This window comes from Lissotriton vulgaris, chromosome 2_2, assembly GCF_964263255.1.
Source record: "Lissotriton vulgaris chromosome 2_2, aLisVul1.2, whole genome shotgun sequence".
NCBI classification, from domain to species: Eukaryota; Metazoa; Chordata; class Amphibia; order Caudata; family Salamandridae; genus Lissotriton; species Lissotriton vulgaris.
In genome coordinates, this window is record NC_141688.1 from 111,866,325 (window position 1) to 111,886,154 (window position 19,830).

At 44.2% G+C, this 19,830-nt stretch overlaps 1 protein-coding gene across 1 annotated transcript in view; it reads right to left on the reverse strand.

Annotated features, from left to right (window-relative positions):
• The window catches only part of TBC1D2B (TBC1 domain family member 2B), a 259,910-nt gene that overhangs the window by 66,868 nt on the left and 173,212 nt on the right, over positions 1–19,830 (reverse strand). The window contains exon 10 of the mRNA XM_086959405.1: positions 1,860–1,977. Within this exon, the coding sequence (XP_086815531.1) occupies positions 1,860–1,977 (118 nt within the window). The remainder of the gene's footprint in view (positions 1–1,859; positions 1,978–19,830) is intronic.

Consider the following 19,830-nt stretch of genomic DNA (forward strand, 5'->3'; position numbering starts at 1 on the left):
TGCTTACAGAATTGTGCACATAGCTTTTTCGATTGTCTCTAATAAGGGGACACTGATACTCAAAGTATCTATAATACATGGGACTCTGTAATGTCTGTATAAACGGAAGCCACTCATTTCTTTAGAATGGGTGACTTCATATGCACCAAGTCACCGATTATAAAGAAAAATTGTCAGAACTGGACTACTATAAGATTATTACAGTTGAGTTCCGATGTCACTAGGTCACCTAACAGAGCCAGCAGCCGAGATGAAAGGCAGCTCAGGTCACGAATGTATAATGAAAGCAGCATTTTAAAGCAGGAAAAGGAACATTACTTTTCTTTCTTCTGTTCCATTTTAATAGCTTACAATGACATGCATGGAGAACATGTTTATTTATTGCACTCCCGAGATAGAGAAAAGCTCAAATCTTTCTGTATGTTTCTACAAGTTCTGAGTTACTGCATTTTTTTTAAACTGTCTTATATTGAACGGTTTCTTATATAAGTTTACATCAAATATTTACCAAGTTTTTGATGTGTCTAATTTTGCACTATAGGTTTTATTTTTATTCTGCATGTTTGCAAACAAGCTCGCTCTTTCATATGAAAGAGTTACGCACTAAGGTTTTAAGTGGTTTGTGGGAATTTAGTGGTGAGACCATGTATTATATGGGTTAAAGCACCCCCTGGTGTACATGATAAGGATATTGGAAGTCACCTCAGAGTTCCATAACCTGATAAAGGAACTCTGCCTTCGGCTGTTTACTCGGTATGGTTTCGGAACTACTCGGTCCTACACATATCCTTATAATGTATGATGGGAGCACTTTATCCCTTATATATTAGAAATAATGGTACTGTCTCTCCATGTGGTGAATTAATTTAAAAATCACATGTATTCAAAGACAGTACTAATTACATATTATGGATATAGTTTTTAAAAAGCTCTGAACAATTAGCAATCTTATCTTAAATCTCAATCCAAGTTAATTAATTCACCTACAACTGTGCATGTTATTTCTAGTTAAAACGTATGCCTTTTAAATCACTGTGCTACACTGCACAACTAAAATGTGTTTTTCTTTAGATCATAGGCCAGTGGGATTCCTAAGGCCAGACGGCAAATTCTTACACTACTAAACCACGCTTCCTACAGCAAAAAGCAATTTTAAGAATGGCAAGTGTATTTGGCAAAATGAACTATGATAAATCCAAACAAATGGCTCGGCGGCAATAGTACACTGATAACTTTACAAAATGTTCCAACTTGTTACCTCTGAAAGATAAACTTACGTAATGTTAACAAAATGCTTCTGTGAAACAGTTGGCGATCTCCTGTGCAATGCTACTTACATAGGTCATAGGAAATCTCCATGTAAGATAAACGTGGAAAGAAAACCCCGGAAAACATTTGCCAGCTCCACTGGGTTTTATTAGAATGCAAATCACATCAAGTGGTCTATGCAGAGAGAAATTGTGTGTGAGCACAGGTAAACTTAGTGCAAAGGGGGAAAATATGTACTTTGCAAAGCTTCCTGCAAACCTGATTTCTAATAGGTAATTGTTGGACTTCAGTGTTGAATTTCATACTAGTGTATGGATAATTCAAAGGATTATGCATTGGCTAAATCCCTGTTAAATCATACGATTATGTAGCACTAAAACATTGCGTCAACTTTTGAAAGGCTGCACCAGTTCGGAAATCTGATGCCCCGGGCCCATAATGTCCATTTGAATCATAAAAACTGTGATAATGTGCTCTGCATTCACCACAAGTGACGCTCAACATAAAATTATAGAGGCAATGCTGCATAAACTGTAGTAATCACAAGGTACAAGATAGCCAAGACTTGCTAATGTTGTTAAAAATCATACCTGTGATCCCAGCAGAGTCTTTGTGTAATAATCACGTGGCATAAAAACCTCCACTATTGTGACCAGACACCAGAAGGCATCCTCTTGCTCCAAATATAAGAGTGCAATTGCTGCCAATCTACAGATGAATTGAAAAATTATTTAGTTTTGCAAAATATAAAAATTCAGACAACACATTTTCAACTCAACTTCTTAAGCGTACCATGACTTATAACAGATTACCTAACTACTTCTATTTAATGCAGACACCAAAGAAATGTTAACACATGGCACACCAGTAAACCAAGGACAACAGTGCCAGTAACGAATACAATTTAATGTGCAGTTAGCTCTTCGTGGTGCACCGTAACATCTCAGTTTTACATGGTAGCAACATTTTAATGATGGTTCTGAAATTCACATACTGCTACATTTTCAGTTCTGAGAATTTTTCAAAATTTCTCCACATTTGGAATTACACAATTTTCTGTAATTTTTGGCATGCATGAGAATTGTTTCTGCAGAAATTGTGTTAGCGGTATTCGTACAAGCGCCTTGAGACCCTTGCGGGCGAGTAGTGAGCTATACAAGTATCAAATTGCATTTACATTTTTACATTTAATAGGTTGGCTGAGCAGATGTGCAAGTTCTAGCCATCAAAAATAGTAAAAGAAAAGGTAAACATGGCATTAATCACATAAGACACAAACTTTGCTTGCTATTTATTGCTTGCTTTTTATTTCTTATAAAGTGTATGCATGTACCCAAATACGGCATTTGATTTATTAACTTCTTTATAGTAAACATATGCAACACACATTAAAAGTGTAAATGTAATGAACAGTAAAAATACCACCATCTAAAACTAGTTTGCAAGTTTACAATAGCAATGTAAATAAAAAATGAACCATCACAAGAATCAAATAAAAACCAAACAAGGCATGATAGAACTTTTTCCACCAGCCCCGACAACGAAGTGGGGCACTTTTTAGGCAGATGTGTCCACATACAAGAGCAAAGAAACCCAACAAAAACTCTCGACTTGATCACTTGTGATTCCTTACAGTAAAGTAAGAAATTCCAATATATTAGCATCACTGGATCCACTGCAATGTTCCCCAAGCCATGCAGCCTGATTCTGTTTATTTTCACTTGATTCTGGAGCCCAGAGATCAAATACCCTGATATCCTGCTACTGTTTCCAGATCCTGGCCCCTCTTTCCTTCCTGCTCAGGGGCTTACTGTTCCCTGTTCAGAACCCCTGGCAGAAATGAGACTGCAGGCCATTGTGCCCCATAGTCCTTTCTCCTGCCGGCTGGTGCCTTTCTTGCACCACACTGCGCTGAGCCAAATGCCAAAACAGGGAAGAATAGAGTAGGTTTTGGTTTAGAGGCAGGTGGAACACTGGTAGGCAGGCTTGGCAAGTGTCTCAGTGATGGGAAGTCAGAAGGCTTTTGCTTGAGCATTTAAAAAAGCAGAGAGATAGAGAACTCTGCCTCTCTGTAGGACAACAGAACGTTTAAAAAAGAGAAGAGACACACTAGACCTCTCTTCTTTGGAATGTCAAGGTCAGCATTTTCTCAATATGGCTGTTGGTCTATCATGGTCTATGGACACATTCGCCAATTTATACTTACTCCGATTTCCCAGGTACCCTCTGGGTGAATGTGCCTAAGCATAATGATCTTATCGGCTGACATGCTTTGGATGACCGCAGTTCATCTTTGCCAATGCAGTCCGCCAAACCAGGCAGGGGCATATTAGCTCTCAAAGGAATGCAATTGCAATTTTTTGAGGAAGAGCTTATTCAGAATTCTCAGAGTTGCAATAATGTATTATAAAAATAGCCACTAATTGGACATCACCCCTTTAGGATATTGAATGGGGGGTGGGCATTTATCCGGAGTACAGTGATGCAAGTTTACAGCTATATATAGGAGCTAAGTATGCTTTGACGCTATAGAATATAGAGGGAGTTAGTCATTCAAATAGTCAAGTTTTGAATCTAAACTTTTGTTTCAGATAAAATGTAATTACTTACTTGTAGTTCAAGTTCTCACGCATTGGATCTTTCATTTATCCACATGCTTGAATCATTCGGTCAGGCTAGGAATCGCAATAACCTTATTGTAGCAGCAAACAGAATTAAAATGGCCAGAGATTTCAACAACAGTGTTTAGTAGCAGATCGACCTCATTTGAAACAACCCACACTTCCGCCCATTAGGAGGTAGTGCTGAGCTCTCCTACGCCACCTGGAGGGCCGACTGCTCAAAGCACAAGTGTGATGCGCACATACAATAAAAGTGAGCCTATGATTGGGTGGGAAGGAAAGTTACATGTGAATATATTAAAGATCCCAACACTGGAGAAATGCCGCTACAGGCAGGGACACTGTCATCAAACAGGTGAGGAAAAAGTATGTGCAGTGTTGACAACTATACACAAAAAAGGACAAATTATGCAGCGTAATGTGATATGTCTTTCGATAGTATCGCTTTATTATTATGTAATTTTTGCTCTTATTAACATTGTCTAGGCATAGGTTTCACTGCATAAGTACTATTTTGACACTGTATGGCAATTAGCATCAGAAAGGTAACTAGTTAACCATTCGTTGTAACAATCTGCAGTTTGTGCAGCAGAAGACTGGTTAAGTGGCAAATACAGCAAGCATATATTCACAAACTTGAATTAGAACAGCAAGCAGTACATAACATTTGAATAAACTGCCTGCCCCACTGCTGAATCAGCTGCTCCATTCACATCCAGGCATTAGTGTGTGGTAAACGTGTGCCTGCTTTTATATATGGCTCCTTGGTAAACGTGTTGTACAGGTACTGCAGCATAAAGTACAACAGATGTCACCATGCCTCTGGTGGAATGAGCTCGCTATCCGCCCAGGAGCATTCGCCTAGTTATTGCAGAAAGTGATACAGACCGACAGCCGTATTACGTCCTGTTTGGACAATGGGTTGCATGCACCAGGATGGCTAAAAGACACAAACAGTTGGTCTGACGTACATCTTTTGTCTCGCCCATGTAAAATGTAAGAGCGTTACCAGACAGCTGGTGACTAGGGCTTGAGTGACAGTTTGGTGAAGGCAAGAGGTAGTAGTGGTTTGACAATCGCCCCTCGTTAGAGAAAATATTTAATGTGGGTACCGTAAAGTAGAGAACAATAAAACAGGATGGTGCTTTTTGGGGTATCTGACACCATACTTCCAATGGTGTATGTTCACATTGGACAAGGAATTCCAATGTGTGAGTCAACTATCCCATACTGAAACCATATTACTCAATCATTAGTCCAAAACATGTATCATAATATCCAAACAGATGGGACTTTGTGTTGAACAAAACTTTTCCTGTTCAAAAGTTTTTATTGGTCGTTTCCAAAAAAAAAGCAATACAGACAATATGAAACCATAAGAACATAGGAAAGAGACATACAAAACAAACAATTAATGTAAAAATAGAATTTGAATGGGCAGTAGCTGACATTAAGAAACAAAAAATGACATATCGTAGATTGTACAAGTAGCATATGTAGTATTAGAGCATTGACCCACAGAAGGTAACAGCCGCTGACATTGGCAAGACAGGTGACCAGAGGATCAGCATGGAGAGATCAAGCAAAGACGTAGTGAATGTGTATTGTAGGGCGGGTTTGTGAGTGTAGGGTAGGTGGTTCATGGTGGCTTGTGTGAGCTAAAATAGTTGTCGAGAGTATCCCACATACGTCTGGTAGGAGATCGCCACGGCGAGTTCTGAAGTGATATATTATCAGCCCCACGTAGGTTGGTGACCCAATTTAACCAGCAGGCAAAGGAGGCTTTGCGGTTGTCCTTCCAGTTACTGAGAATAATCTTGACCCCTGCATTGAGGAGTAGATCTAGTAGGGCCCTATCATTGTCAGTAAGAGACCTGGCTTTGAGGAAGCCGAATACCAGGGTCGATAGCTCTCTATTGGAGGGAGTATGAGAAAATGTTGGAAAGAAAAGCAAAGATCTTGTCCCAAAAGGGTACCACGTATTCACAGTAGAACAAAAGGTGTTCTAGGGCGCCAATTTTATCCTTGCAGTTCCAACAAACTGCGTCCTCCCTGATCTTGTTTGAGTGAAGACGCGCAGGTATCCAGAAAGCTCTATGGAGCAGCCAAAACTTCGTTTGGGAGAGTGCTGGGCTGATTTTGTGTCTCATGGTTGATGCCCAGGTTTAGGCCAAATCCAATTCGGATATTGGAAAAGAGGCGTGTGATTCCCAAAAATGTGTGAGTTGTTTATTGAGGGCTGAGTGGTGCAGGCGTATTAATTTATATAGCCAGGAAACCTGGTGGCCGAGTCTATTTAGTTTAGGGAGGTAGTTTGGGAGAGGAGGCCTTGTAGAGAGCTTTGCTTTAGTAATCGCTGACTTTATTTTAAAACAATTATAGAATTCTAGTGAGTCACGGTCGTATCTGGATTGGACATCTTTGAAGGAGAGGGGGTAGGAGTCACCAAACAACTGGTGGGGGAAATAGATACCGTTTTCAACCCATAAGTCGTTGTGTAGTGGTTTCCCCTTATAAAGGAATGTGTAGTTATGCCAAAGCGATTCCATGTTAGAGTGCCTTACACTTATGCCTAAGAGTTTGTCAATTTTCAGCAGAATGATTTTTGTGTTCTGGAAAATGGATTTTGAGCAAGTGACTGTGTTAAGGTTAGCAGTTAGGACGGCCGCTGGAGCGAAGTTCCTAAGAAGAGCTTTCTCTATGACCAGCCAAACAGGGGTATAGTCGACGGATGGTGCCAGCCAGTAGGAACCTTGTTTGGCAAGGAATGCCGTCTGATACCGCTTGAAGTCCACCAAATTGACCCCTCCCAAGGACTTATCCAGGCGAAGTTTCTTTATGCTAATTCTTGCTTTTTTCCCCTTCCATAAGAATTTGGAGAGTCCAATTTGTGGTGGAAGTCCGGAGATAATGTGAGGGGCAGCATCGCAATAAGATAGTTCACTAGAGGAGAGAACATCATCTTGATGGCCTCGACCCTCCCCACCATGTTATAAAACGAGGAGACCATCCGTCCAAGTGGGTTTTAATTTTTTCTAGGGTGATGGTTTCATTGCGCTGGAGCATCTCGAGTAGGGTGCTGCCAAATTAAATCCCGAGGTATTTAATAAAACCAGTCTGCCATGAGATGCCAGAGTTAGTCAGCATGTCTCAGGTGCCGTAAACGTTCAGAGGCTTAACTTGTGACTTATCGCGATTCAGTTTGTACCCGGAGTGGGCGGAGTACCTCTCTATGGTGATCATGAGGGCCTCAATGGAAGTATCTGGATTCCCTGTAACCACGAGGATATCGTCCGCATATGCTGAAAGTTTCCCCTGTGTACCTCCGAAGTCAACACCCATAATTTCATCGTTACGCTTTATATCTGTGATGAGAGGTTCAAGGGCCAAGAGAAACAGTGCGGGCGAGTGAGGGCAGCCCTGCCTAGTGCCCTGTTCCAAGCGAAATGGGCCCGACAGGGTGCCATTTATGGCAATCCGGACGGAGTGGAGTAGAGGGCCATTACCATGTCAGTATAAGTCTTCCCCAGGTTGAAAGATAGCATGCACTGTTTCAAGAAGGACCAAGACACCCTGTTGAACGCTTTTTCCGCGTCCAGGGTGATGGCAACAGAGGGGGTGGCCGTTATTTTAGCTTTCTCCAGAACGTGGCATAGAAATCTGGTGTTGTCGTTGGAGATGCAGTATTTGAGAAACCCCACTTGAGAGCTAATAATCAGTTTTGGGAGGATTGCATGGAGTCTGTTGGCTAGGATTTTTGCATAGATCTTGCAATCAAGGTTGATAAGCAAGATTGGTCGATAATTCTATGTTAAGAGGGGGTCTTTTCCTTCTTTCGGGTAGGGCTAAGAAATTAATCAAACTCCTTGTAGAAGCTGGCTGAGAAGCCATCTGGGCCTGGGGCTTTATTGCTTTTGAGGGATTTGATAGAGGAGGAGAGTTCTTGGTCGGTGATGGGGGACCCTAATGTAGAGCTGTCTTTCCCTGAAAGTTTAAGGAGATTCAGTGAGTCTAGGTATTCAGAGCATGCCTCCGTGTCTAATGTCAACTTGTTTTTGTAGAGGCCTTCGTAGAAGGCTTGGAAGGTGTCTAGTATTTTGTTTTGCTTGGTATGGGTGGCATTAGTGGGATCTCTAGTCGATGCTATAGTAAATTGCTTCTGCTGATGTTTGAGGTAGGACGCTAGCAGTTTCTCTACTCTATTCCTCTCAAATAGATTGAGTGCTTTGAATTTATTTATCCACACTCCGGCCCGTTTGCCCACAAATGTATTGTATTCATATTTCTTTTTAACAAGTTGGTCCAGAGTAGACTTGTTGTCTACATTAGCAGAATTGGAAATTTCTAGTGATTTGATCTCTTTCTCTAGCGGGTCAAGTTCCAGATTCAATTTTTTGTTGTTCTGTGCTCCGATACCTATAATGACACCCTTAATCATAGCTTTGAGCGCATCCCATAGGGTGGACGTGTTTGTATCAGGGAGATCATTTAATGTGATTTATTCCTGAATGGCGTTCTCAATCTGCCGTTTGTTCTCTGGATCCGAGAGTATTTCTTCGTTAAAGCGCCAACGCTTCGGGGGTAGGATAGAGTGGGAACCTGCGAGCCTGCATGCTGTATAAGGCATACGAGATACTACATTTGAGCTTAGATCAACAAATAGCCAAAAATGAAATAGGAACAAAAAGGAAACAGCCAAAGTTACATTTACCCCCAAACCCTGCATCCCCCTCTCATCCTACCCCCACTCCTTCTCTCCCCTTCCCACCACCCCTCCCAACCCCTCTCCCCCTCCCAGAAAAACTTGAAGACAAGAACTGCGACGGCAGTACTGTCTAAAGGCAACACAGAGAGACATAATGGAACAGTGTCTCATCAGGAGAAATGTGTGTAAGAGAACTACGCCACACCATAAGTGTAAAAGGAGAGCGGTGAAACTGGAACAATTAAGCCTTGAGAATACTCTAAAAGAGTGAAACTTATAAGCACATGAGTCACTAATACCAATTAATGTAAACTCGGAACTCGTATGAACATAGTGAACCATGGTAAATTTTATGAACTAAAGGGCCCAGAGGTTTCCAGTGATGTGCATCATGTAGTGGTCCATTAGGGCATGTAGACAGCTTAAACAGAAGAACCATCAGCTGCCAACTTCTAGGGTTGTTGAGAAGCGACTGAGTCTGCATGAGCTATAAAGCGGATAGGGCCGCAAAGCCATCAGAGAACCGCCGGGACTACCGAGTAGGAATATCAAGTGGATCGACCAATAGTGACCGGAGGGTTGTTAGGCAACACCTCATATTGTGACGTAACCCATGCAGTGAGATCAGAACACCCCGCAAGGGGGAGCAGGACATGTGATACAGGTGAGAGATATGAGACTGTGATACAACATCTTATACAGCATTAGTGGGAGCCTAGTGATGTGGATGCCAACGCATTAACATGGAATAACATATTAAATCATTCTAGCAAAAAGGTAGCGAGAAGACAGAAATACCAGTGGGTCACACAGATCAGGCAGTTCAAGGAATAGCAGCGTAATGGATATCGGTTTTCCGCTTGTTGGATGAGCCTCTAAACAGGTCCATATCCTGTGAAGGAGAGTCTTCCAGATGGCGTATAAGGTCTTGGGGGTTAGTAAAGAGATGTGTTTTGCCATTTTCGATGATCCTAAATTTCGATGGCCCTGCAAAAGAGAATTGAATGTTCTTCGCCTTCAGTTTGTCTCTCAGTTGAAGGAATGCTTACCTCGCATCGACAGTCTCCTTGGAGTAGTCTTGCATGAATATTATGCTTTGCCTTCCCAGGAGACGTGATGATTTTTTCTGGCAAATTGTACGATGGCCTCTGCGTGCTGGTAGCGGAGCGGCTTACATATCTTGGGTCTGGGACCTTTCCTCCCTGGAGCGTTGAACATTGGTATTCTGTGCGCCCTGTCAAGTTCCAGGCCGTCATGGTATTTAACCCCCGTGATCATCGGTATCCAAGTCTCAAGAAAGGCCACACAGGAGTCTGCATCTTTCTATGATTCTTCCGGAATGCCAAAGATACGTACATTTTCTCTCCAGTTACGATCCTCCAATTCTGCATTTTGTGTCTTGACTTCATTTGTGGCGCTCTGGAGGTGTTAGTTCCAACTGCATGGAGTCAGTGTTATTTTTCGTTGATTTCGCCAAATCATTGACCTCTGCTATTTTTTTTAAAATCATGTCCATTGTGCTGGTCAGATCCGATTTGGTCTTAATTGGAGATTCCGATATCGCTGGTTCCGGTCGTCCTTTCTTATTGTTGGTTCTGCTTTCCCTATCCGCCATCATCAGGCAGGGTTGAAGTGGTTGAGGTAGAAAACTGGTAGATACAAACTCTTCCTTGCTCTCTCTTACTGGTAGATTACTGGTAGATTCAGCCTCTCTCTTGTCAGGGACCAAGTAAGAACTCTGTTAGTGTGGCCAGTGCAGGAATGTTGCACCCCAGTGCGCGCGTTCGCTGTAAAGGGGCAAAATTACAATGCAAGAGTACAATGCAGGGATGCACTGCAGCGCTGGGGCGGTGAGCGACGGTTGCTAGTGGGTTGCTCTGGTTCGGTGCTGATTGTGAGTCTGTGTTACACTGAGTGACGTTTGAATTGCCAGCACTGACAGAGTAGCTACCGGAGAACAACTTCCCACGATTCAAAGAAGTTACAGTGGAAGCAGGCACAGGTGGAACACAGGAGTTACACAGATGTTAGTGGAATGATAGTGGTTTGGTGAAGGAAAGAATCACAGTCACTATGTGGCAAGATCAGCATACAACCCACAGCCAGGTACCATGTATTGGTGGAGGTGTAGGATCGGAAGATAGGGCTACCTCAGGTCTACCGTAAGGCCGGAGGGCTGCCGCAGCACAAGTGTGTCGTAGAAAGGTTCTAGACACTCACCACTTCATTGCTGGAGTGCTGGGTCGCTAGTACGTGATGCAGCAGGTGGATAATGAATCGCTTGGTGCAGTTGCTGGCAGTTGCAGGCTGGCACAATTGCACTCTCATTCACTCTTTCCCTCGATCAGCGAGGCAGACGAAGAACTGGACTCCATAGTGAGCAGGTCGCCGAGCGCTGCAGGTGCACATAGGATCTGGGCTTTGGGCTCCGGTCCGAAATGCAGGTGTCACCATTGCCGCTAATGCCGCCATTACTGAGCTCCGATCTGGAATGTAGGTGTCACCATTGTCGCCAGTGCCGCCATTACTGAGTCAGGCACCACGATGTATAAATCTTGCCTTCTGGTAGTCTTGCTGTCAGATGTTGGAGCGCCTGGTTATAAAGGGTTATCAGGGGTTGTTGTAGGCGTGCACAGAGTCTGATAGAAAAGAAAGCACTCTCCTTAGGCCCTGGTTTGAACTGCGAGTGCCGCCATAATCACCATTGCAGAGTCAGGCTACCCGGTGGGGGAATTCTTGCTCACAATCTGCCGGTACTCCTGATAACATAGCACACTCCTTCTTAGGGTGAAGACTGCGAAGGGTGACAGCAAGGAATGGCATGTGCGCGCGGAACACGCCGAGGCAGCAACTTACTCGGTGTTCAGGTCTGTCGTGGGTGCCACCGCCATTTTGGCTCTCCCATTCAGCAACCAAACAGCGGCCCACACGATAGCGAATTCGGTGTGTTGGAGGCTGTCAAACCAGGATATTTCAGTCCTAACGAGTTCTACAGGTCCCAGTAGGGTGGAAAACTGGCTGTGTCGTCACTGTCTTGCATTATATCTCCCAATTGCGGCGTTGAGAGTTCACCTGTGTGCAGAGTGACTGATTTAGGCAGCCACTACCGCTGCAATCAAAACCACTCCCCCTTTGGACAAAACTTTTATTCAAGAAATCGAAGGTTTTTGCGAACTTCAGCACATTTCCATATTACTCTTCAAAACTTGACAGCAGCCGAAACGTGTTTCGTCACACAGAGGCTTTTTCTAGGCTGTGAAGTTATAAAACAAAGTCCAAATAATAGATATGTCTAGAGAAAACAGAGACAAGCATATTGGGTGAGTATCTTATCAGAATATGCTAAACCTTTAGAACCCGGTTTTGATACAAGTCCTTAAGTGGGAAAATAACAAGCATGAATAGTTAGAGCAAATACAATGGAAAATTCACCACCAAGCGTGAGTCCTCCTACGTATTGGTCGGATAGAGGAGGGACAGGCTTGCCACCAGTGATGAGACACAAAGTACTAAAGGAGCAAATAAATATTAGAAGTTGTAGAGTGTGAACAAACACTTTCAGTGACCAAAGTAAGAAGAAACACGCCCATCCGTGACACAAAAAGAAATTTCCAAAATAATGACAAACTATAGGACTCACCTCACCTTGAATAAGGTATACCAGGTCATAAATTCCATGTAACTATATACAGTAATGTGTATACAGTGTGATGATCTCAGGAAACGGCACTTCTGCGAGGTGTGGCAAATACAAAAGAAAAGAATTGTTTGTCTAACCAGTCATGAAGTAAAAAACTCAAAGCTTGCTCAATTACGGGTCTGGTCGCAGAGAGAATAGAAGAAACAGTTGCTATCGGAAAATGGGGGGAGCGATAATAAAAGAGCAATTGTGTTTAACTAGAACCTACAGCTTTAAGCGTCTATTATTGTCATGTGAACAGATCTCCTTGTGAGCTTCTGAACAATGGTATTGATTGGCTCACACCTGTTAGTGTGTCATAGTAGTGGTGACAGATAGGTAAGTATGCACCATCCAGTAGTCGTCCTTTAAGGATGGAACACAATATGTGCCTGCGTTATGTTAGCACTAGTAAAATTGAAACAAATGCCAGTGAAAACAATCTGAAAAGACAGAAACGCCAATGGCACCCCAGTGATGATAAAATCAGGATAACTTATTTAAGAATCCGTATTGGTTTTTACGTATGTTCAACATCCTAGAATAAGGCTGTATTAGAACTATGTAAACATACACTGAGTGAGCCCAAAAATAATTTGTCTAAGCATTAAGATAATAGTACATCTTACCCAAAAGGACCCTATGCAAGTAAGTATAGGCTTCCTATATAAGTATAGGTCAGGTGAGAATCATAAATGGAGAGGGGCCATGATAAGCTATCTGAAATGTAAAGAAACAAGAAGTGACAAGAGGTGTGGCTCACTTGTTAGAGGCAGCAGACCTGTAAGCAGAGAACGGCCAGGGACCAGGGTTCAATTCCCGACGTGGCAGGGTCGTGGACCAGGGGTCAACGGACTCGATAATTCTCGCCTCAGTGCCTATTCTAACCAGGGAACACACTCGGTAACTCTGGGCATTAAGCTTGCCTCATCTCTACAACGGCCCCCCACAGACGCCGGGGATGCCTGGTTTCACCCTGGAGATACCCAGAAAGGGACCATCTCACAGGGAAAACCAGGAGGACGGGTTCCCCAGCGGTCTACAGCGCCAGGACACTCGGGTAGAGTAACAGTGCGCTTTACAAGAATTCCACATAAGTGCGTTGTGTTTCATCTCCCAAAATGGTATTTTTAAGTCAAAGACAAACTCCAAATAATGATGTCCGTTGGCGTGTCATGCTAACCCAAGTCTGAATTGCCAATTCTGTATTTACTGGCTTGGGTTACACTAGTTGGTATTGTTAAGTCCCAAACTAGCGTATTATTATGAATTATGTTAGATGGCAACACTAATGACTTAAAACAACCAATAGAACAGGTGACCCAACGTGGTGCTCAGAAATACATGAACAAGTCCATATCAGATGCAGTGATGTTGCAACAGATTGAGAAAGATACAAGTATACAGAGAATGTGGGCCTTTGAATAGACATGTAAGTAAGAGCCAGCTTAATATTCAACCCTAATCTTAAATCTCCACAAACGACTAAAAACTAAATTTAAATTTTTTAAATTAAGGGGTCTTCAAGCTTTGCTGTTGACGTGAAAGTCATTAGCTACAAAGCATCATAATAAAGTTGATATGTGTGCAGCGTGTCAATTGCACTGTGAAGCCAGACAAGTATCTAGTTGTGTATCCGAAAACAAGGGTTACTGTTGTATCTTATATCTTCCTGCTGCTCAGCTAGGATGCATGTTATGTGGAATGTTGGATGAATGGAATGTTAGTGGTTTGTGAATGTCAGTGGGTGAGGGCTGAGCAGCAGGACAGCTGCTCCTGATGGGGTTAACATTATAACTTATTACTTAACAACTCTTGAGCAATATTGCTCAGCAGAGATGGAGATGTTGGTTTTTAAAATCAGTACCTCGCCTAAATGTTTTATGAACGGTGCTTTGGTCTATCGGCCTCCTGGACCTATGAACAATTTTTCCAACACTTTGATGGAATTATTGGCCCCCCATGTTAATGTCGAGAAAGACTTTATTATTGGGTGATTTTAATATACACGCAGAGCTAAAGGAGGAAAAAGAGACCCAGGATTTCCTAAATTATCTCTTTTCATTGGGATTTTTGCTACGTAATAAAGGACCCACCCATAGGGCCGGACATACTCTGGACCTCATCTTGTCCAGGCTCCTTGGAGTTGAGTGTTCTGCTCCTATTGCAAATCTATGGACGGACCATTTTACTATAGAATTTTATATCCCTGAGATAGGACCAACTCCCAAGAGATCTATTCAGATCCCCATGAAACGGAGACAATGGCACAAGATAACCAATTAACCTTTTAGGGATGCCTTCTCTATCCAAGATTATGCCACAACCAATAACATTGATGCGGCGCTAGAGAGATATGAAAAGGCAGTAACCATTGCCATTGAGCACATAGCTCCTATGAAAACCTTTAAGACCCGCCCGACGAAAACTCAGGAGGTGTGGTTTTCAGAGGACCTGAGATCTATGAAGCGTAGAACAAGAAAATTAGAGAAAACCTGGCGTACATCTCATCTAGAGTCAGATAAATTGGAGTATCAGATGGCATTAAAATAATATCACAAAGCTATTCGAACAGCTCGTAAATATCATATTACCTCACAGTTAGAGGCGGTAGGAAATGCGCCGAGGATGCTTTCCCAAATACTGAACTCCTTCCTGAAGCCGGCAGCATGTGAGTGTTGACACTTCATCTCAACAACTTTGTAACGATATTTCATGCTTCTTTACGAACAAGATTGAAACCATCTATGAGAAGATTCATGCCTCCATTGCTTCCATTGGACATGTTACTCTTCCCACTGTTGTCCCAGCGAGTAAAAAGATCATCGCTCCCACTCTGTCGAACTTTTCCAACATCACCCTGGCTGAAGTGGAGGGATTCATTACAACTATAAAGAGTGGGAGTTCTATGGACCAGCTTCCACCGAGAGTGATGGTTTCAGTGAGGAGCATATTAGTACCAGAAATACAAAGTTTGGTCAACCTCTCCTTGGACACAAGCTGTGTCCCACTGGAGTGGAAGAGAGCCCAAGTGCGACCCATCCGCAAGAACACCGCCACTGCATGGGCTGACATGACCAATCTGAGACACATTTCCCTTTTACCATTCATGGGAAAGCTCATAGAAAAGCACGTCAATAAGCACTTGTCCAATCACCTGGAACATACTGGTGCCCTAGATCCGTCTCAGTCGGGCTTTAGACCAAAATACAGCGCGGAAACAGCGTTGCTGTCGATTACTGATGATCTACGCATGCTCCAGGACAAAGGAACATCAGCTGTCCTGGTGCTGCTAGATTTATCTGCAGCTTTTGACACCATCTCACATGAGATTTTGGTCGAGCGTCTGACTGGGAGTGGACTAGGGGGCATGGCACTGGCTTGGCTAAAGAGCTTTCTTTCGGATCGGACCCAATGTGTCACCATGGGCGATTTCCGATCCGAGGAGACCAGGATTACTAAGGGGGTGCCACAGGGCTCCTGTTTGAGCCCTACATTATTCAACATCTATGTGGCCCCCCTGGCTAATATCCAGAGAGCCTTTGGTTTTTGCCCAGTGTCATATGCTGACGATACCCAGCTGCTCTTTCCCTTTGACCATATTACTCCAGAGGTATTATATTCTTTCTCTGAGGGGATGAGAGCAGTTTCCTAGTGGATGTCTTTGAATATGTTGCAGTGCAATGTTTCAAAGACAGAGGTTATGCTTTTCGGTGAGGCTAAGATCTGCTGGGCTCCTGACTGGTGGCCTTTAGATCTAGGCCCAGTCCCCGAGCCTAAGCAGATAGTCAAGAACCTAGGGGTACGTCTGGAACAAGAACTCAGCTTGAAGCAGCATGTTACCAACATTGTTGGATCTTGTTTTCGGACCATTGGATTGCGGCGCAGAGTTTTTCCATTGCTTCCAGACACCATCAGAAAGACCCTGGTCCAGGCGTTGGTTATCAGCCGTCCCGACTATTGTAATGGTCTCTTGCTGTCAGCTAATGAGGAGGATCTGGATAGGTTACAGGTTGTGCAGAACACCGCAGCCAGGTTGGTTCTAAATGCCCCTCCGAGAACACCTTCAAAACCTCTACTTGCCAGGCTTCATTGGCTTTCCATCCGTCAGAGAGTTGTTTTTAAGATCTGTTGTACGGTCCACAAAGGACTTCATGGTTTGGGTCCCTCCTATCTGGCAGACAGGTTTGTGCCGTATGTTCCTTCTCGTGCTCTACAGTCCAGTGACCAAATGCTTCTCACGATTCCTAGGATCAAGCGGGTAAGGCAAGGGGGTAAGGCTCTGTCTGTGAGGGGACTGACGATATGGAATGGTCTCCCTCTCCAGCTTAGGCAGCTTGAAAACCATCTGGCCTTCAGAAAAAAGCAGAAGACGTTCTTGTTCCAGGTCTAACCACACAGTTTAAGAACTAGATTGGAGCCAGGGAATTCGATCTCCTGCAGGTTCAGCAGTCAGATAGCGCGGAGATACTCCCTTGGGAGTCTATTCAAGCACTCTACAAACCCGCAAAATAAATAAATAAACTTAAATAAAGTCACTTACTAATCTACAGTTCCAGCCTCTTTCTGATTAGTTACCCTACTCACATGGAAGAAAACAAGTTACTTACCTGTAACTTTGGTTCCCCAGTATTGGTAACTTTCATAGATTCCCATGCTTTGTATCATTCCCCGTCGTCGGACTGGGAGTCTCGGTAATAAAAAATATCATAGTAGTAGGTACAAAAGAGAAAGGAAAGGCCTAGGCCTCATTCCCTTTTGTAACATATCAGCCTCTTTTTGTAAAAGAGACCAAACTCTAGGCGTCAGCCAATCAGAAGAGCCTCACCCTTAGAACCTTCCTGAAGGAACCTCAGAGCCTCAGATTTTCGTAGCCGTAGTGTGCTAGACACCATACTTGCTGAAGGCTGAGCTTTCCCCGGGGAGGTGGGTGGGCGCATGGGAATTTATGAAAGTTACCAATACTGGGGAACCAAAGTTACAGGTAAGTAACTTGTTTTCTTGCCCCAGTATTGGAACTTTCATAGATTCCCATGCTTTGTATCAGAGTAGCAAGCAGTAAACACCATAAACACATTTTGTAAAGCAGTACATCATAACATTAGTAAGAAAAGCACAAAATGTGTTACCCATAGAAGGTGGGATAGAAAGGAAAGCTCACCCATCACTTGAAGAGGTTTCTCAGGCCAGCCTGGCCCACAGCCGCATCATCCTGCTGCAATGACTCTAAGCAATAATGCTTAGTGAACGTGTGTACGCTGCTCCAGGTAGCAGCCCTGCAGATGTCCTTGACATGTACCCCCGCAAAGAGGGCCGTAGAAGAAGCCACTGATCTCGTCGAGTGAGCACGGATCTTGCCGACTAGAGGTTTCCCTGCTAACTTGTGGCAATGCAGAATGGCACTTGAAATCCATCTCGAGATCCCCTGTTTGGACAGAGGGAGACCCTTGTTTGGACCGCCGAAAGCAATGAATAATTGCGAAGATTTTCTAAAGTCTTTGGTGCGGTCTATGTAGAATTTTAGACAGCGTTGCAAATCCAGAGTGTGCAATGTCTTTTCCGCTGGAGTGACTGGGTTCGGAAAATATGTCTTTAGGATGACCGGCTCATTCAGGTGAAAGTCAGTGGGGACTTTGGGAATGAACCTTGGGTTCGTCCTTAAGATGGTAGTGTTCTTTTTGAACTGCAAAAACGGCTCTTGGATAGTTAGGGCTTGCATCTCCCCCACTCGCCTCGCTGATGTGAGGGCCAAGAGTAGAGCTAACTTCCATGATAAGAATTTTAGGTCTGAGCAGTGAATCGGCTCAAAAGGTCCCTTCATTAGCTGAGCCAGGACTAAGTTTAGATGCCATGTTGGAGGAGGAGATCTGACTGGCGGATAGACCCTGAACAGGCCTTTAAGGAATTGTTTGACAATTCTCGCAGACCACAACGAAGGACCAGAATCCGATCTTCTGAATCTCGAAATCGCTGCTAAATGAACTTTGATAGTAGAATGGGACAGATTAGACTTAGCTAGCGAAAGAAGGTAAGGCAGGAGCTGATGAGGTTGTGACTTGAAGGGATCAATCTTTTCTTTCCTGCACCAAATACAAAATCTCTTCCACTTCAATCTGTATGTTTTGTTTGTGGACGGAGCCCTCGCCTGGGAAAGGATGTCTTTGACCTCAGTGGAAAGAGGGACCTTCATGTATTCTCGCTGGTCAGGAGCCATGCAGTCAGGTGCAACGACCTTGGGTCTGGATGCCAAACTTGTCCTCCGGACATCGCCAGGAGATCCGGAACATCCTCTAGCTTTATCGGAGGTACTAGCGATAGCAGATGCAGTTCGGTGTACCAGAATTGTCTTGGCCATGCCGGGGCTATCAGGATGAGTTTGCATGGTTCCGTTCTCATTTTTCTGATGAGTCGAGGCAGCAGGGGGATCGGTGGAAATGCATAGAGAAACCTCCCCGTCCAGGCTATCGACAGGGCATTGCCCAATGAGCCCTGGTGATGGAACCTGCTGGCGTAGGCTGGACACTTTCTGTTGGTGGGCGTTGCAAAAAGGTCCACCTCTGGCGTGCCCCATTCTTGAAAGAGCAGATCCAGAACTTGTTGTTTCAGCTCCCACTCGTGACTGACTGAGGCGAGTCTGCTCAGTCTGTCTGCGCCCTCGTTGAGCACTCCTGGTAAGTGCTCCGCCTTCAGAGAAATTCCGTGAAGAATTGTCCATTCCAGAATCCGCTGAGCCTCTCGCGACAAGGGGAGTGACCTCGTCCCTCCTTCCTTGTTCACGTAATGGATAGCCGTGGTGTTGTCCGTCCTGACTAGCACCTGTGAACCTCGGAGACGCGGAAGAAAGGCTTGAAGGGCGAGCCTGATCGCTCTCAACTCCAACAGGTTGATGTGTAGTTTTTGGTCGCTTGGAGACCAATGGCCGCTGACTTGCAGGTCCTGCATCACGGCTCCCCACCCCTCCAATGACGCATCTGTCGTCAGTATGTGAGGCGATGGTACGCTTGCGAAGGATAGACCTCGGCATAAGTTTTGTTGATTCGACCACCAACGCACTGCCTCCTTCATTTCTTGAGTGACCACTACTTTGTCGTCGAACGATCCGTGTACTTGTTGCCACTGGAGGTCCAGTTGCTCCTGCAGGGGGCGCATCCGGAGCCTGCAGTGCGGGATCAGGGGGATACAGGATGACATCACCCCCAACAGCGACTTGTAGCTGCGTACAGAAAGACACTTTCTTCTTTGAAGGTTTCCTGCCAACCGTTGCAGCTTCTGAATCCTTTCTTGAGTCGGAAATGCCTTTGAGAGCTCCGAATCCAACATCGCTCCCAGGAACCGCGCTGTCCGTGACGGCAGCAGCGTGGATTTCTCCCTGTTCAAGGTGAGACCCAGATTGTGGAACAGAGTGGTGCAAGCCTGCACCGCGTCCTGCGCTAATGCTCTGGTCGGGGCCTTCAGTAACCAATCGTCCAGGTAAGGGAAGACCTGGAAGTGGTTTTTCCTCAGAAATGCTGCTACAGGCGCCAGCACCTTCGTAAAAATCCTTGGAGCAGAACGAA